Here is a 15,220-nt window from a genome sequence, read left to right as displayed (position 1 = left end):
TTCTCCTTTTAAAAAAGCGGTCCTTTAGGTGTTTCAACCTGCTTTGCAGCTGACAAATTTATAACTTTTATAGACATTTTTTTTCCCTTCATTTTTTCCCTGAGCATATCTTTAACCATTTGTCTTGGGAGAAGGGAAGTATAAAACCCTTGCCTTTAATAGGCATTCCACCTTTATTTTAGTGCTTCTTCTCTACGGAATTGGGCTTAAATAGCAACATGACTTGTTCTAATGTACCATCTGAACTAATAAATGCTGTACAAAATAACACAGCAGGCATTAGAAAATGTATTACTTTATCAGTCATGCTGTGACACAGTTTGCAGTATGTTGCAGAGTATTTCAATAGTGTAGCTTTCTTGCTTAAGTATTCTATCTTGGCAAATATTTGTTTTTGATCTGCATTTATTGAAAGTGATATGTTGAAGGGAAAGAGCAAAATACAGAAGAAAAATTCTAAAAGCAGTATATTAGGCCTGTCTATAATAATCTATGAAAAGGGCATTACAATATAACGATGAAAACTAGGTGGATCAGCTTGAGAAACTGGGACTGTCCTCACAGCAAATGTTATATAAACATGCTACACAATACTTCTGTTTCTACCATTGTAACTCTGATGTGTCACAAAACGAATTACTGTAAGTTGAGGACTACCTGCAAAATGTTTCTTAATTGTCCTAAAGAAAAGCAGATACAGTTCCAGTTGTCTGAACAGTAGGAGAGAAATACTTTATGGTTCTTGGAGTAAGGGAAGACATCTAGGATAGCAGCCTAACCCCAACCTTTTGGGCATCAGGAACCGGTTCTGTGGAGAGAGGTTTTTCTACGGACCGGAGGAGGTGTGGTTTCATGTGCTGCCAGCATCCAATGGATGGGGCTACTTGGTTGCGCAGACCAGTTTCTGGCATGCCACAGACTGGGGACCCCTGATCTAGGATCTATAATAAATCTCCACGTACGGGTGCGCATGCATATACCTATATATGTAATTAACATTTACAACTACCAGAATTCTAATGCAATATATGACTGATGCATGCCTCACTTCTGAAGACACTGGTTTCTATTTTATAAGTTATTTCTAATAATGGATAGCTTCAGTGTAGATAATAAAAGCCTTCATTGTCCAGTCATCTCAAAAGTTACTTTTTTTGCAATCTTATGCTCCTACAACTTTAAAGGCTGAGAACTCTTAACAAGCAAAAAGGTCCCTCTTATTGGGGTTAAGTAATACCTGACCTTATAAACTAGCAAGTCTAGCAAGATAAAAGGAAGTTTGTACAATGGGTACCACCACTAGACATTCCTCCCCTATCAAAGACTTTAAAGTTATGTTCGGCTCAGAATAAACCGTGTCTGCACTCAAGGAATAAAGCTTATCACTAATTTAAAGAGGGTAGAGGGGAATATGAAAACACAACATACTTATTTCATACCAGAGAAATAGTCATACTCAAAACACAACTCCCTCGAAATATGGACTCTTGAGAAAGGAAAACCAAATTTTATACCTACATGAACTTTAGCTTAACCGCTCACTGCTTTGTTTCTTGGTGAAACATTTTACTGATGGTACAATAGCTTTATGCCAATAACCTATTTATATAACCTGACAAGTTCTTCTGGGCTGAATGCCATCACGGTTTTGTCCCCAAACAATTTCTTTTAGGAAAAGAACACAGCAGGACATAAATGGATTCCAGCTCGAATTTATTTATTTGTTTGTTGGGTCTTTATGTTCCTTCAATCCCTAGATTTTAAGCAGATAACAACAGTACCAATGAAGGAGAATATGTGTAGTTCAGGGTTGAACCGTGGGGTCTTTGTTGCTCTCTGAGCCATGATGGCACAGTGGTTAGAATGCAGTATTGCAAGCTAATTCTGCTACTGCCAGCAGTTCAAGTCTCACCAGCTCAAGGTTGACTCAGCCTTCCATCCTTTCGAGGTTGATAAAATGAGGACCCAGACTGTTGGGGGCAATAGGCTGACTCTGTAAACTGCTTAGCGAGGGCTTTATGCACTGTGAAGGATATAAAATCTAAGTGCTATTGCTATTGCTCTGAACTTGTTTTCTTGCAGACATTTCATTACCCAAACTAGGTAAGATAATCAGGCCTAGCAGGGAGTAAAATAGCACAGATGATGTCACATAGTTTGGGTAATGAAACACCTAAGCTCAGACAGCACCAGGACCCCTCAGATAACAACCATGTACAATAAATAGTTTTGAAATTTCCAAAAAGACCTACGTTTACACTACAGACAAACTCAACGCTGCATTTGCCATTACATATCTGGGGTATAGCTTCCATCATCTCCTCACTCTTTGAAGGTCCAACTAAGAGCTCAATCTTAACTGTGTTCCAAAATAACATCAGAAGTGTGGCCAACTTTGCTGACAGAACTAATTCTGATAGAAGTCGGGAGAGGAACACACACAAAATCTAAGGCATAGGCCCAAGAACATTTTATTTTTGCTGATCTAGAAACAGAAATGGAATGCTCTGTTTTTCCAGGATGCAACTGGAAGCAGTCATTTAGGCCAGCCAGTCAACCCTTCTGCTTAGCACAGGAATTGAAATGATAATGAACCTGGGAAGAACAGAGCCAGAAGGGACTTGGGACATGGGGCCTCCAACCTTAAATTGTTAATTGGAGCAAAGTCACTCCCTCGCCCCCCAAAGGATATACAACATGAATGTTTCACTGTGGAGTTACCTTTTCTCACTGAATCAATATAAGCTGTAGAAACACAGCAGTGATATTAAAATACATTTCACTAATATGATCTGAAACCCAAATACTTACCAGCCTTGCTCGGTGAAAGTAAAACTATCACCACAAGAACAGGAACAATCATAAGTCCATTTAGCATTGTAGATCTAAAAAAAGAGGAAAAAGATTCTTGCTTTAAAAATAAAATCACAACTAAGCATACTCTAGCCGAGTACCAATTGCATTTGATAGTTCTGCACTGTTCAATCAACAAGCACGAGCAATTTTCCCAACTACATTTAACAATCGCTTGACTAACATTAAGAGTTTGTAAGAGGCTAGATTCCGGAACAGCAAAAAATACAACTTTATAAGAGCAGCCAAATGTCTACAAAATAATGCATTTACAAATATGAAACCTTCTCGCAAATTTGAGACAGTGGGCTTTTTAAGCCTTTTCTACCAGCAGTTAATATAAACAGAGATGTGGGGGGACTGAGTGTGTGCGCCTTTAGTTAGTGACTCCTGGAAACTATCTGACAAGTCCCTATGTTTTTCTCTGCAAAATTTGGGAGGTGGTTGCCACTGCCTTCACCCTAGGGCTGAATGAGAGTGACTGGCTCAAAGTCACTCAGAATGGATGATCTTCCATTGTCTAGCCTGGTACCTTAACCATTTCACCAAATTGGCTCCTATGGACAGTCTTAAGTGTGTAATATTTAGATTTCGAAGCAAAGACTGATATTTTGACCATTTTTTTTTTAAAGTCCAAAGCCAGACCTAAAGCATTGCATCCAATATCAAAGGAAAAGGAATCTTAACCAGCGGGGATGTTATTGTTCAAAGGCTGTTCCCAACACTAATCTTACATGTGTGAGTTCTGCACGTTTCTTAGCAGATCAACCTTACCTTTGGAAAATCACACAGCAGAAAAACTGTGAGTAGCAGCAAAACTACTCACTTTTTTTAAAAAAACCAAAATGATCCGTTTGGGTTTGGGCTGTTTTTTGCCCCCTTTTTAACACTAGGGGATCTAATCAACTCACCCCACTGGAGCCAGCGGTAACATTCCTATCAGACCATAATGTAACAGTTTGCAATTTCACACTGACTGGAAGTTGGCCACTGGGATATCTCCTGTCAATGAACTGGACTTGTATAATTAGCACATTTGGGGTTCAAATTGGCAAGGTTGGTCCATAATTACATTAACCATCACTGGGAATCAAGCAGGCATGTTGATTACAGTACATTCAGAGGTTTTGGAATCCATCAAAATATCAGGAATATTTTGGACAAAGGAGAAAAGAGGACTCTGATCAACTTGCACATACTAAATTGTTTTACATTGTAATTTTCTAGGCCTTTTTAAAAAATGTAATCTTAGATCACATTTTGAACTTACATTAATAGTTTTTTTTTAAGGAAAAGGAATTCTGTAACTTTTTTATTATGAGGTACCCAGAATCTTCTTAAATGCAGGTGGCCTTCAACTTACAATAATTTGTTTAGTCACCATTCGAAGTTACAATAGCACTGAAAAAAGTAACTATTTTCACACTAACAACCATAGCAGTATCGCCGTAGTCACATTATCAAAATTCAGATGCTTGGCAACTGGCTCATATTTATGACGGTTGCAGTGTCCCAGAGTCATGTGATCAACATTTGTGACCTTCTGACCACAAAGTCAATGGAGAAGTTAGATTCATTTAACAAACAAACTGTTACAACTTAACAACTGCAGTGATTCACTTAACAACTGTTACAAGAAAGGCTGTACAATCTAAACAAACGTCCCACTTAGCAACAGAAATTTTGGGCTCAACTGGGGTTGTAGGTCGAGGACTATCTGCATGCTCTAAAAGGAAAAATGGGGAAGGGGCAAAAGGAAGGGAAAATCAAATTACCAAATTCCAATTGTGCAATAGGAGATTTAATTCATGAATGCTTTGGGCTGCCTGTATTCTAGCTAATTATACGCCATTTGAATATTTTGCTGAAATGTTACATATATGATTATCACTGTGAACAAAATGCTCGCCTACTAATGGTAGCCTTTATGCACCCAGCAAAAAATACGAACCAGGTCTTTAGTGCTAGGTTACCGCACAAACCTTGCAGGAACAAAAGCAAAAGGAAAGAACAATTTGCAGCCTTAGCTTGCCAAAAATACAGATTATGTATTCATTTTATCAGGAAGCTATTCTATTGATCAAGACAAGCTGTTTAAATGATATCCTTAGGGAGGCAAATGTCAAGCACTTCTTGATATATAATGCTTAAGAAGAAATAGAGCCCAGCTCTCTACTAAAGTGTCTAGCATAAGCCAACAAACTGTTTAGGCAGTTGAAGTCCTGCCAAGAAACTTTTGGAAAGGATGTCAAGATTTCTTGCCGGCTGCCATTTTGCTCAGAGAACATAGGATATGCTGCTAGCCTGTAAGCAAGGGAGGAATAGACCTTAAAAGAAAGCCTGTTAATTTTGAAATCACACATCAACTCCGTAAACAGATGCCAAGAATGTTAGCCAAGAAGTCAAGTTTCAATGCTGCATTTCACCTAGATAAACATGAAACAACCAGGAGGAGGATTATTAAAGCAAAAACAAAAAAGATCATCAGAGCCTAGAAAACACAACCCTCTGTGTCAATGAAAACTGAGCCTTCTTCTGAGGGGAAGAAGACGAATTATGGAACACTAGAATGAAGAAATGGCATGAATCCAAGACACGTTTTAGAAGTTGGGTTGGCAAGTCTCATTAGTTAGAGAGGTACCGAGACATATTCTGGAAGGATAATACATTGGGGTTTCAGTACGTTAAATATCTAGTGCTTTCCCCCTCTTAAATCACACAAAAAAATCACCCCCTACAATGTTTTAGTACACCTTGGATATTTCTATGGCCAAAAAAGGAATGCTGTCAGACTGTCTATGACTCCCAAACTATTCCTTACAGGGCAGTTCTGTCCTATTTTGTTTTCAACTTTATGTTATATTTTCCTCTAAACTGTGTGTCAACAGCATTATCTAAACCACCGTCAACATAATTACCTTATGTAACCCCTAAAGTTGAAAGAACATTACTACGCAGTTAAGATAACTCAGACTAGACCCTAAACTTGAAGTCACACTATGTGTGACATTAATTCATTAGCCTCTCACAATCTTGGTTTTATAATGTGGATTAATTAATTGATTTAACTGGTTTTTATATTTGGCTTTGTTGTATGCCACCCAGAGTCACCTTATTTGATAAAATAAATAAGCTGACAAGAATTTATTGAACTTTTATATACACAATATATCCTTTTGGAAGAAAGAACAGTAGCGTCTTTACAAATCTACTGTTACCATTATCATCATCTTCCCTCAGCAAAACCTTTAGATAATCCACAATATCACCTAAAATGCTAATATCCAGTTTTGTCTGTGTATATTATCTCTAAGGTTGTAAATTCTAGCACAAGTCTTAAACTGATAACACAATTGATAACAATAACAACAACAATAATAATTGTCTCAGAAAGAAATGCTGGCTTGGGCCTAGAAGGCACTTGTGAGCTAAACATTCCTAATGTTGTGTTAGACAGCAGTGTTCTTCAAACACCCATACACCACAATATCTCACTACTAGATACAATTTTGATTAAATTTATGTAGAAGTACTAATCCACTATATCTTCTATACTTTTGTTTATTTAAGTGTGCAGGGTTTTTTTACAAAGGCTATTTCCAAGATTAAATTTAATTGCTATTAATTGCTGTATTACCTGTAGATAAAATTGCTGTTTTATCTACATTAGAAAGGCAATTCAGACAGGTCAACAAGCAAGCCATACTACCTTTGCCAAACAGAACACTACTTTAAAAAAAAGAAAAAAACCAGGCATTGTTCATTCATTTTATTAGATCATATAATCACACCAAACAAATGGTTCTAGAGTTACGCAAACATTCTTTTAACATTTTAGAGACTAGTAAAATGAATTTTAATATAAACTGCTATGGACTGAAATGTCCTTGAGCTGAACTTTCTGAATTTCCTGTAAAGGCGTCCATTTATTTTGCATTGCTAATGACATCTATACTAGATACAGCCAGACCATTAGATGATGCGAACTCTAGCCTACAAAAGGTTATGCTATTAGTCTTTAAGGTGCCACTAGGTTTTCTGCTCCATTTTACAGCACTGCTAATCGGACTTTTTGCAATGATGAGCAAGAACAGCATGTGAAATTGCTGCTCTCAAAAGCCCTTTGCAAAATGCTACAAAATAACTTCCATAGATGGACTTATCAGAGGGAAAATATCCACAAAAAATTCATCTGCTTCATCTTTTTATCAACAAAAATAAACAAAACATAGAGCTTGTTATTAAGAAAAACCCCTTTCTGCATATTTAAGATGAAGCAATTAACATTCATTTAACACTGTCTTTAAAGACTGAGGAGTTAATAATGCTTGTTCTAAAAAAAAACTCTGCATATTTTATGTTTTTCATTCCATGTATGACATGAATCACAATGTGGTATGAGTGAAGATTTTTTTTAAAAAAATTGTGATCACTAAAATGTGAACCAAGACTTTTGTTTAATTATATTGTCTTTTTGCAAAATATAAATTGATACATACTGACAGAATCCTTTACTCTAAAGATATTGCTGTTAAAAGACAATGAATGGCTTATCCCCTTAATACAGGAGTCCCCAAACTTGGCAACTTTAAGACTTGTGGACTTCAAAGTCCACAAGTCTTAAAGTTGCCAAGTTTGGAGACCTCGTCCTTAATAAGTATGCTTAATATATCATTATTTTAAAAATAATACTTAACAAGCTTAAGGACATTAGATGAGGCCTGTAAGGGTTGCTGGTCTATTCACTAAGTCTGTGGAAGAGAACCTCTCCCCGGAAAAATCTTACAGGCTTCTGAAGTGTTCTCATGTTACAAATCATTTGTCCACCGTGGTTCAAGACCCCGGCATGCTTGTGAGTTTATGGGTAACTATAGATAGTCAAAAAAGCTAGCTGACGCTCCACATTTACCCCAAGAATGTAACACAGGCATAGGTAACTTGCAATATTTAAGCCAGCATTGGGTGTACATTAGCTAGCAGAGCATTCCTCAACCTGGTGCCTTTCAAAAGTATTGTATTACTACCTGGGGACAGTCGCAGCTGTGACCCAACATGTCAAGACAGCACCAGGTCAGGGAAAGCTATTTTAGTGCAACAAAAGAAATGCCACAACAATGCATTCCTGTCTTAGGACAGAAAGGAGATGCCTCCTTGAACAAAGGCGCAGGGAAATTTAATAGTTTCTAATCAATTCTATTTCCAGATAGGCTTCAGTTCAATTCTTGCAAACTTGTAATAGTACAACTGGATACTCAAGGAAAACCAATTAAGAGAAGGATACAAAAATGTAGGTGTTTCTCCCTTTTTCACTGGATTTATGGGATGAGGATGGGAGGGAATACCTTTTAACTTCAGATTCTTCCCCAAACTGCTGAAGGACATATTTGACTCTACAGAGGTTTGCACCATTTTGTTAATTATAACTCTCTAATGTTTTTACAAGAGCCCTTGTTTCATGCACAACTCGTGCTTCTTAAAATCTATGGGGCCAGAGAGTTCTTTACATCTTCCAATAAAACAAAGACATATAAAGACAAATAAAGACAGGCATAGCAATAGAAGTAGCCAGCCTGGAAGAGAGCAAAGGAGTTCTTCTGCAATAAATATCAGCGTTATTGGTACTATATTAACGTGAAGAACGTAACAGGCTGCTTTTATTGCAAGACGAACTAATGCCTCTTAGTCTTCCTCCCTCTGTGTGAACAATTTAGACACATCAATTTGTTAAGCCAAGCATTTGCACATGGTGAAATGCAGGCATTCATGCCTTGGGTGCTGATGGCTGGGGAATATTTAAGCCAAGAAATAGTCTGTTGAAGATATGCCCCAGATATTTTCTTCTTGGCCTAGAGAGCATTTCAGGGCTCAGCCCCTCAGATTTCCAATGCTCGCAGGCTGTAATGCAACAAACTGAATTCTGGCAGGCTGTAACATGGGCAAGGCAGTTTTTCTACTGACAGGAGTCAGTCTTTATCAGGTGCCATGACATCCTTTAACCTGAGACACTCTTGAGTTCTGGAGGAATAGCTGCTCCATAAATGAAAGACATGCTATTTTAGCCAACAGGATACTTAAAATGTGTTAACAATGTGTTGCATTCACACTTACAGAAGGACTGCTGCCATAAATAGAAACCTGAGCAATTCTAGCCAGTAGAATTTCTACACACATACAAATACCCATTCCAAGAAATTACCAGTTACAACTTCTGCACCCTGAGTGTTTAGGGGAGACTGTAATGTCATATGCACAAATCTCACCATAAAAAAAGAAAAAAAAGTTAGAGAATGCAACACAGTGCAAGTGGCAGTGCCTAGGGACGCTGGCTGATGTTGGAAAAAGAAAACCAGGGTCAAAGTGGGTTAGAACTTAAATGGGACCCTACTAAGAAGTTCCTAGGTGCAATTTACAGAAAGAAGTGACAAGCCTATGCTGCACTCGGGCCAAAAAACTTATCTGGATACATTATGTAGTCACTAGGAGTTGAGCTCAACTTGAAGAAGTCTCGAGTTGATGCATGCAATTGCCAATTCCATCCTTTCTTCCCAGTTTCCCCAATGTTATCTCACTGGGGAAGCTGATAGAATTTACTTACACTTCAGCTGAGAAGTTTTACCTTATTGCTAAAGGCGGAGAGAGAAAATGGTGGGGGGATGGATAATTTGCAGCGTGACTCAGATGCACAGCTGTTCATTAAATATGTTCACCACAAAATACAAATCTGTGCAGGGAAAGGCAGTATAATGTCTTGGGAGACAACAAGCGAGCTAATTGTAGAAGAATAGTAAAGGGAGGAGGGAAGCCAGTTTAAAAAGGTTGCAGCATATCCCCAGAGAGTAGGCCATCTGCAAATGATAGACTAAGCCAAGAACACATTTAGAAATCTGAATGCTGCAATGCAGCCTCTGTGTGTGCTATTTCGCTCTTCCCTGACACCTGAAAATAGAGTGTTCTTTTTTCGGTTTATTTGCTAAGAAAATTCTTTTTTGTTGTTTTGTTTTGTTGATGTTGTTTTTTGTCTACCAGGAAAGACAAAACAAAAGGCCCTGGGACATAGAAGGGAAACGTTCTATTTAAAAGGCACATTCTCACACTAAGGGGCATTTTGTTATTTACTCTTGAAAGTGTTTCACATGAACAGCTTTCTCTCCCTGCCCTTAAAATTCGTGACACTTTATATGTAATCTCTAGGGAGCCCTAATGTAACTTCTGCCACATCACAAGATTAAACAGCAAGTTTAATCATTCTCCTCCTGGTAACTTTCCTGTCACAACAAGCTTTTGAGGCACAGTATAGTGCTAGAAAAGAGCAGCCATGAATGCTACTTTCTGGAATAGAGGAAAGGCTGCTCTCGGATTACAACACAGACGAGCCTGCTTGATATACTAAGTGTGAGATATTTATTTGATCAGTGACTGAATAAAATAGAACATATATGATCTGATTACAGCAGAAAGATAGGAAAAAACCAACGAAGCACCCACATAACCAAAAGACAAATGAATCAGGTATGCGGATGTCTGTCATGTGCGGTATAGTTAATTGTTTGTGTACATTCACAGCAGCAATACAGAACGTTGCTGCGTCTTAAGAGTGATAGCAGTTTTCTTGTTTGATAAGAGAAAAACAACAAATTCCTCAGGATAATTCAGTGCATTTAGCAAGAAGTGGGAGGTGAGTCTTCCTCAAATATTACTGTAAAAGGGACAGTACATCAATATAAAACCCCCACGTAAGGAGAGGTTTCATTGTGGATATGCCGAATATACTGTATAAAAGCACAGGGGGAATACTATTATATCTGGCTCTGAAGAAGAACCTTTGCTGGGTTGGAATGATGAGCAAGTTGATGTAGTTGGCTGGTTTCCACCTGACATGATTAAATCAAGTTTCGGCAGAATTTGAAATGAATCCTCTTTCATTCTGGGCTTTAATGCAAAAGGACTCAAACTAATATGAAAGAAGAGATGGAATCAACTCAGCTGGTAAATAATGGCATTTTAAGTCTATAATTAAAGATTAATAACCATGTTCTAATGTCAGCCCTTGTCTGACCAACTTCTTATCTCAGAATTACATTAGATACATATTTTGGGGCATACTAAGTATAAGGTTAACACTGACCATGGACAAGAGATTTACTTAGTGAATGTTGAACAGTAAACACAACCCATCCACGTGGATTTTGATGGTTGTCTCCTTTCGCACCATAGCTCAGCAATCTTTGTAATATTGGTCAACCAGCAATTCTTTTTCATGTTTGTTGACTGCAATGGGGAAAAATTCTTCAGTAAACTTCTCAGGTATAAGACAATGCACAGGCCAGAAGGTTAAATCCTTTGTTTTGAAAAAAGAACCTGGGAATGAAAAACCAAGGAGGAGGAGGAGCAGACACTATAGGAGGAGAAACTCTTATGCTTGCTCTTTAGCTATCTCATTTTCCCAGAAGGAAAATGACTGCTCAATTGTAAGCTTGCAATTTGTCCACATGGTGGCACTGAGCTGGACCGCAACTATGCTACATAATGGATACAAGACTGTGGTTACAGCAGTCTTCCTTATGTACAATTAACTTTTTTGGTTTGAGTCGTGGTTGAGAATGCTGTATATGAAGGACTATAGTTTGAAGTACTATGTGGAAGCAAGTGGGCCAAGTAAAAGGGAAAAGTCCTGAAACCAGATACCAAGCAGGGGAGGTACTACGAGGAACAAAATGGTAGTCATTGGTGAAGTAGGAATCAAAGTCCTCCAACAGTCCAATCAATTCTATTTTATTGTATTTTTACTTTTTTAGTGTATGGCATGTGTTAGCCAGGGATCACAAAGGTGGCTGGCTGCCTCTGTGAAAGGATTTTTTGGGGCGGTGTTATTGTTATGCCTGAATGTCAGTAGGCAATCGGGGGAGGCCCTACCGGTTTATTTGCTCATGGGAATCGAGCCACAACCTCAGTGGTGCTCAGGCCCAGAGTCTTATCACATGAGCTACTGCTCACCGCTTTGTATACAATGGTATTTATAATTTGCAAAAAATATCAATTTCTCATTCCTGATCTGGATGAAATAAAGCACATTTTTGCTCAGGCTGAATCCAAGCAAAGAAGCCCTTAATAATACCAACATTTCATCAATGTTTCTAACTTTTCTCCTATAAGGAATGGGGAAGACTTTTCAAAGTGAGGTTACTCCTATCATAAAAGTAACACTCATCCCATCTTTTATATCCTCCTGCATTAAACAAACCCCTGCATTAGGATTACCTTTAATAAAAAGACAAAAAACTAGAATCAATCTAAAGTATTAGAACCTGAAAGTATTGAACTTTCCTGTAATTATAAGGAATCCTTTGACACTCCATCAAAATCTTTCAAAACACCCAGCTATTTTACTTCCAATAAAACCTATCAGCCTGGATTTAGTGAAAGCAAGCAAATACCAAGGGATAAAAGTGCCTAACACACATTAGTGTAAGAATGTTCTCTAATATATGTTACACATGTGCTTAAAATACAAAAATATTGAGCCTTTGATTGGTCAATTTCTGCACAATATCCAAGTCTCTGGAGGTAATTTTTTTCTGGGTAAAATAGAAAGGGTGGAGAAATATATACGCTCTATGAAATAATTTGGCTCTGTGTCCTGTTAGTTTTCGAGGCAAATATATATACAAGACAAGAAAAAGGAATGTGTTAGTAATACTTGTGACTATCATCAGCTGTTATTTGTATGCAAAATTACCCTAATTTTGTTATTTTAATTAGGCTTCAGTACTTTTCCAAAGTCCTTGGATAAACTAAATGTACTAAACGTTCCTAGAAAGAGCACATACATGGAATACAAAGGGAAATTTCTGTTAATTTCTGTTGTTCACTTCTCAAACATGTAGGAACTCTGCTGGTATCCACTCATTAATTCACTAATTGCGTTCACTATTGCATGAAACTGTCTTGCTTATTGCTCTCGCTGTATTAGGAACACTGCTCAACATAAGATCTTTTCTTAGGATAATGGGAACATAATAAATTCCAACCTCCCTCGGATATATTTTATACCACTTTGTAGTCCAGTTACCCACATTAAGTCAATGGGAAAGCAAATTTTAATTGGCTATCGCCATACCTTTCTTTTGTCATGAAATATAGGTAAAGCAACCCAAGCGACTGTTGGGATCTACTGATTACTGAACCAATAGTTAGTTACAAGATTCTCTAAAAGCTTGGCCATAAATCCAAGGCAGGACTTTAGAGGAAAATATTGGCTTTTTGCAAGCTGTAGTAATAAAAGTCAAGGGATTTGCGCTGAAAAAAAAATGGTACAAAAATTCAATATAAAGAATATCAAACTAATGACAACAGGTACAATAGTCTTAGTACTGACAATGCAGATGTCAAAACGGTGGATAGCATCTACCTTTTAAGCTGAACCATCAATAATAAAAGAAACAAGCACTCAAGAAATATACTGCAGATTAGCAATAGGTAAACAGCTATGAAGGCCTTGGGGAAAATATCCATATGGCATGATGTCTTTATACTCATAAAAATCAGAGTCATGTAAGCCATGTATCCTCTGTGGCACTCTATGGAAGTGAAAGGTGGACTTTGAAGAAATAAGCTATGAAGGATATTGAACCTTGGTGTTGTAAAAGACTCCTTGAAAATGCCATATCCAATCAAGAAAACAAATAGATTACTGAAAAAAAAATAACCCAGAGGTTTCATACCAAATACAAATGACCAGGCTCAAATTATCATACTTTGGAAACATTGTGCAAACACCTAGCTCTCTGGAGAAGCTTTAATGCTGGGAAAGGTGAAAAGAAAAAAAGAGGGCGAGGATAACCGGTAGCAAGGTAACTAGACTCAATTACAGTATGCACCCTTGGACGACCTGAAAGATCAAGTTATGTTATGCTGTTGCTAGGACCTGACAATATGATGGCCCACAATCAATCAATGATCAAATCTAGGTTCCCCAAACAGCTAATTTCTTCTATTCTCTCAGGAGGTGTCCCAGGGATTCACTTCATTCTTGTTTATCCACCAAAAAGCACCTCACTGGAGACACTGCTACTCCAGTGACCTGAAATAGTCATATCCCAGGGTAACATATGCCCTTAAAGTTAACTTAAACTGTTAACCTTCAGTGCTTTCAAGGTGCTTGGATCATCACGAAACAGTGCTCCTCGAAGATTTCATTCACCTCTTTTTCAACTGGAAAATTCAAAGGGGAAGCTATTTCAAGATTCTAGAACACTTTGAGTAGCAACCCTCAGGGATTCCTCTTTCTCACTGTTAAGAGACAGGACAACCACAGGTAATTGTTGTATAGGAATATGAGTATATGCAAACAGGAGAGGGGTATCTGTGCAAATGCACTGGGAGGCTGCATACCAATAGTGGGCTGTGGCTTTTCTTGCTGCCAACACAGAGACTTCAATATGCTTGGTCGGGTTCCTATTTATCCATTAAGCCATAAAATGTATCTTACTCCTGTAACAGATGAGAAACCATAGGCGCTTGCAGGCTTAACTCCAACTAAAGACCTTTTACAGAGGGCTTTTGGAGCTCTGCCCCTAAAATTGTCACAAGGCTCTAATCAGCCCCACAATGTTGGCCTAAAGGCCAACTTTAATTGCATAGTCAGGAAAAACAGAAAAGAGGACCAGCAAGAAGGAACATTAGGATTCCATGGCTGAAGCTGAAATAAAGAAGACCAGAATTGCCCAGAAAAGCAGCACATATTAAATCCTAAACCGTGGTCAATTATTATTTATAATAGTGGTATGGAAATAAAAATATAAGTAAACATTCAGGAGTTACACCAGGTATAATCCCAAGCACCAAATGATCAAGCAGTAACACAGGGATATAAGAAGCAAAGAACACATGGGTACAATTACACTACAAAGCGTTATTTTACACTACTAAATTACACTACTAAATTGTTATTTTTGCTATACCATAATATACATTAAAGGGTAAATAAAAAATTATTTACAGATTAAGATTCAGAAGGCCATTCAGCTCAACATTTACTGGATTGAATATAACGGTATCCTGAATTTCTCGTAATGTTCAAAGGATAATTGATTTTATTTCACTGGTCAACTGACTATTATAGAAAGTCAAGCGTATTCCATCCCACTTTGAAGCGACCATTTTTGATCTTATATCTTTCAGATATATTATGCTAAAATACTTTTTCTTCTGCCTTAGCCCCTGTGAAACCTGGAGTACAATATATATCTTGAGAGCTGATACATGAATTTTATTATATTTTACTTTGACCTTAAGAAATAGTGAGAGCCAGTTTGGTGTAAGACTGAGTTCTAGTCTAGTCTTAGGTATAAAGCCAGCTGGTTGTCCT

General features: G+C 37.7%; 1 protein-coding gene across 3 annotated transcripts in view; it reads right to left on the bottom strand.

Annotated features, from left to right (window-relative positions):
- ACVR1 (activin A receptor type 1) overlaps positions 1-15,220 on the bottom strand; it is an 89,687-nt gene that overhangs the window by 47,972 nt on the left and 26,495 nt on the right. For all 3 annotated transcript variants that reach the window (XM_087920176.1, XM_087920178.1, XM_087920179.1), the window contains one exon: positions 2,812-2,885. In XM_087920176.1, the coding sequence (XP_087776302.1) occupies positions 2,812-2,885 (74 nt within the window). The remainder of the gene's footprint in view (positions 1-2,811; positions 2,886-15,220) is intronic.

The sequence above is a fragment of the Pseudonaja textilis genome, chromosome 1 (assembly GCF_049901715.1).
Source record: "Pseudonaja textilis isolate UNSWEBS1 chromosome 1, rPseTex1.2, whole genome shotgun sequence".
NCBI lineage: Eukaryota > Metazoa > Chordata > Lepidosauria > Squamata > Elapidae > Pseudonaja > Pseudonaja textilis.
This window is presented reverse-complemented; position numbering and strand designations above follow the sequence as displayed.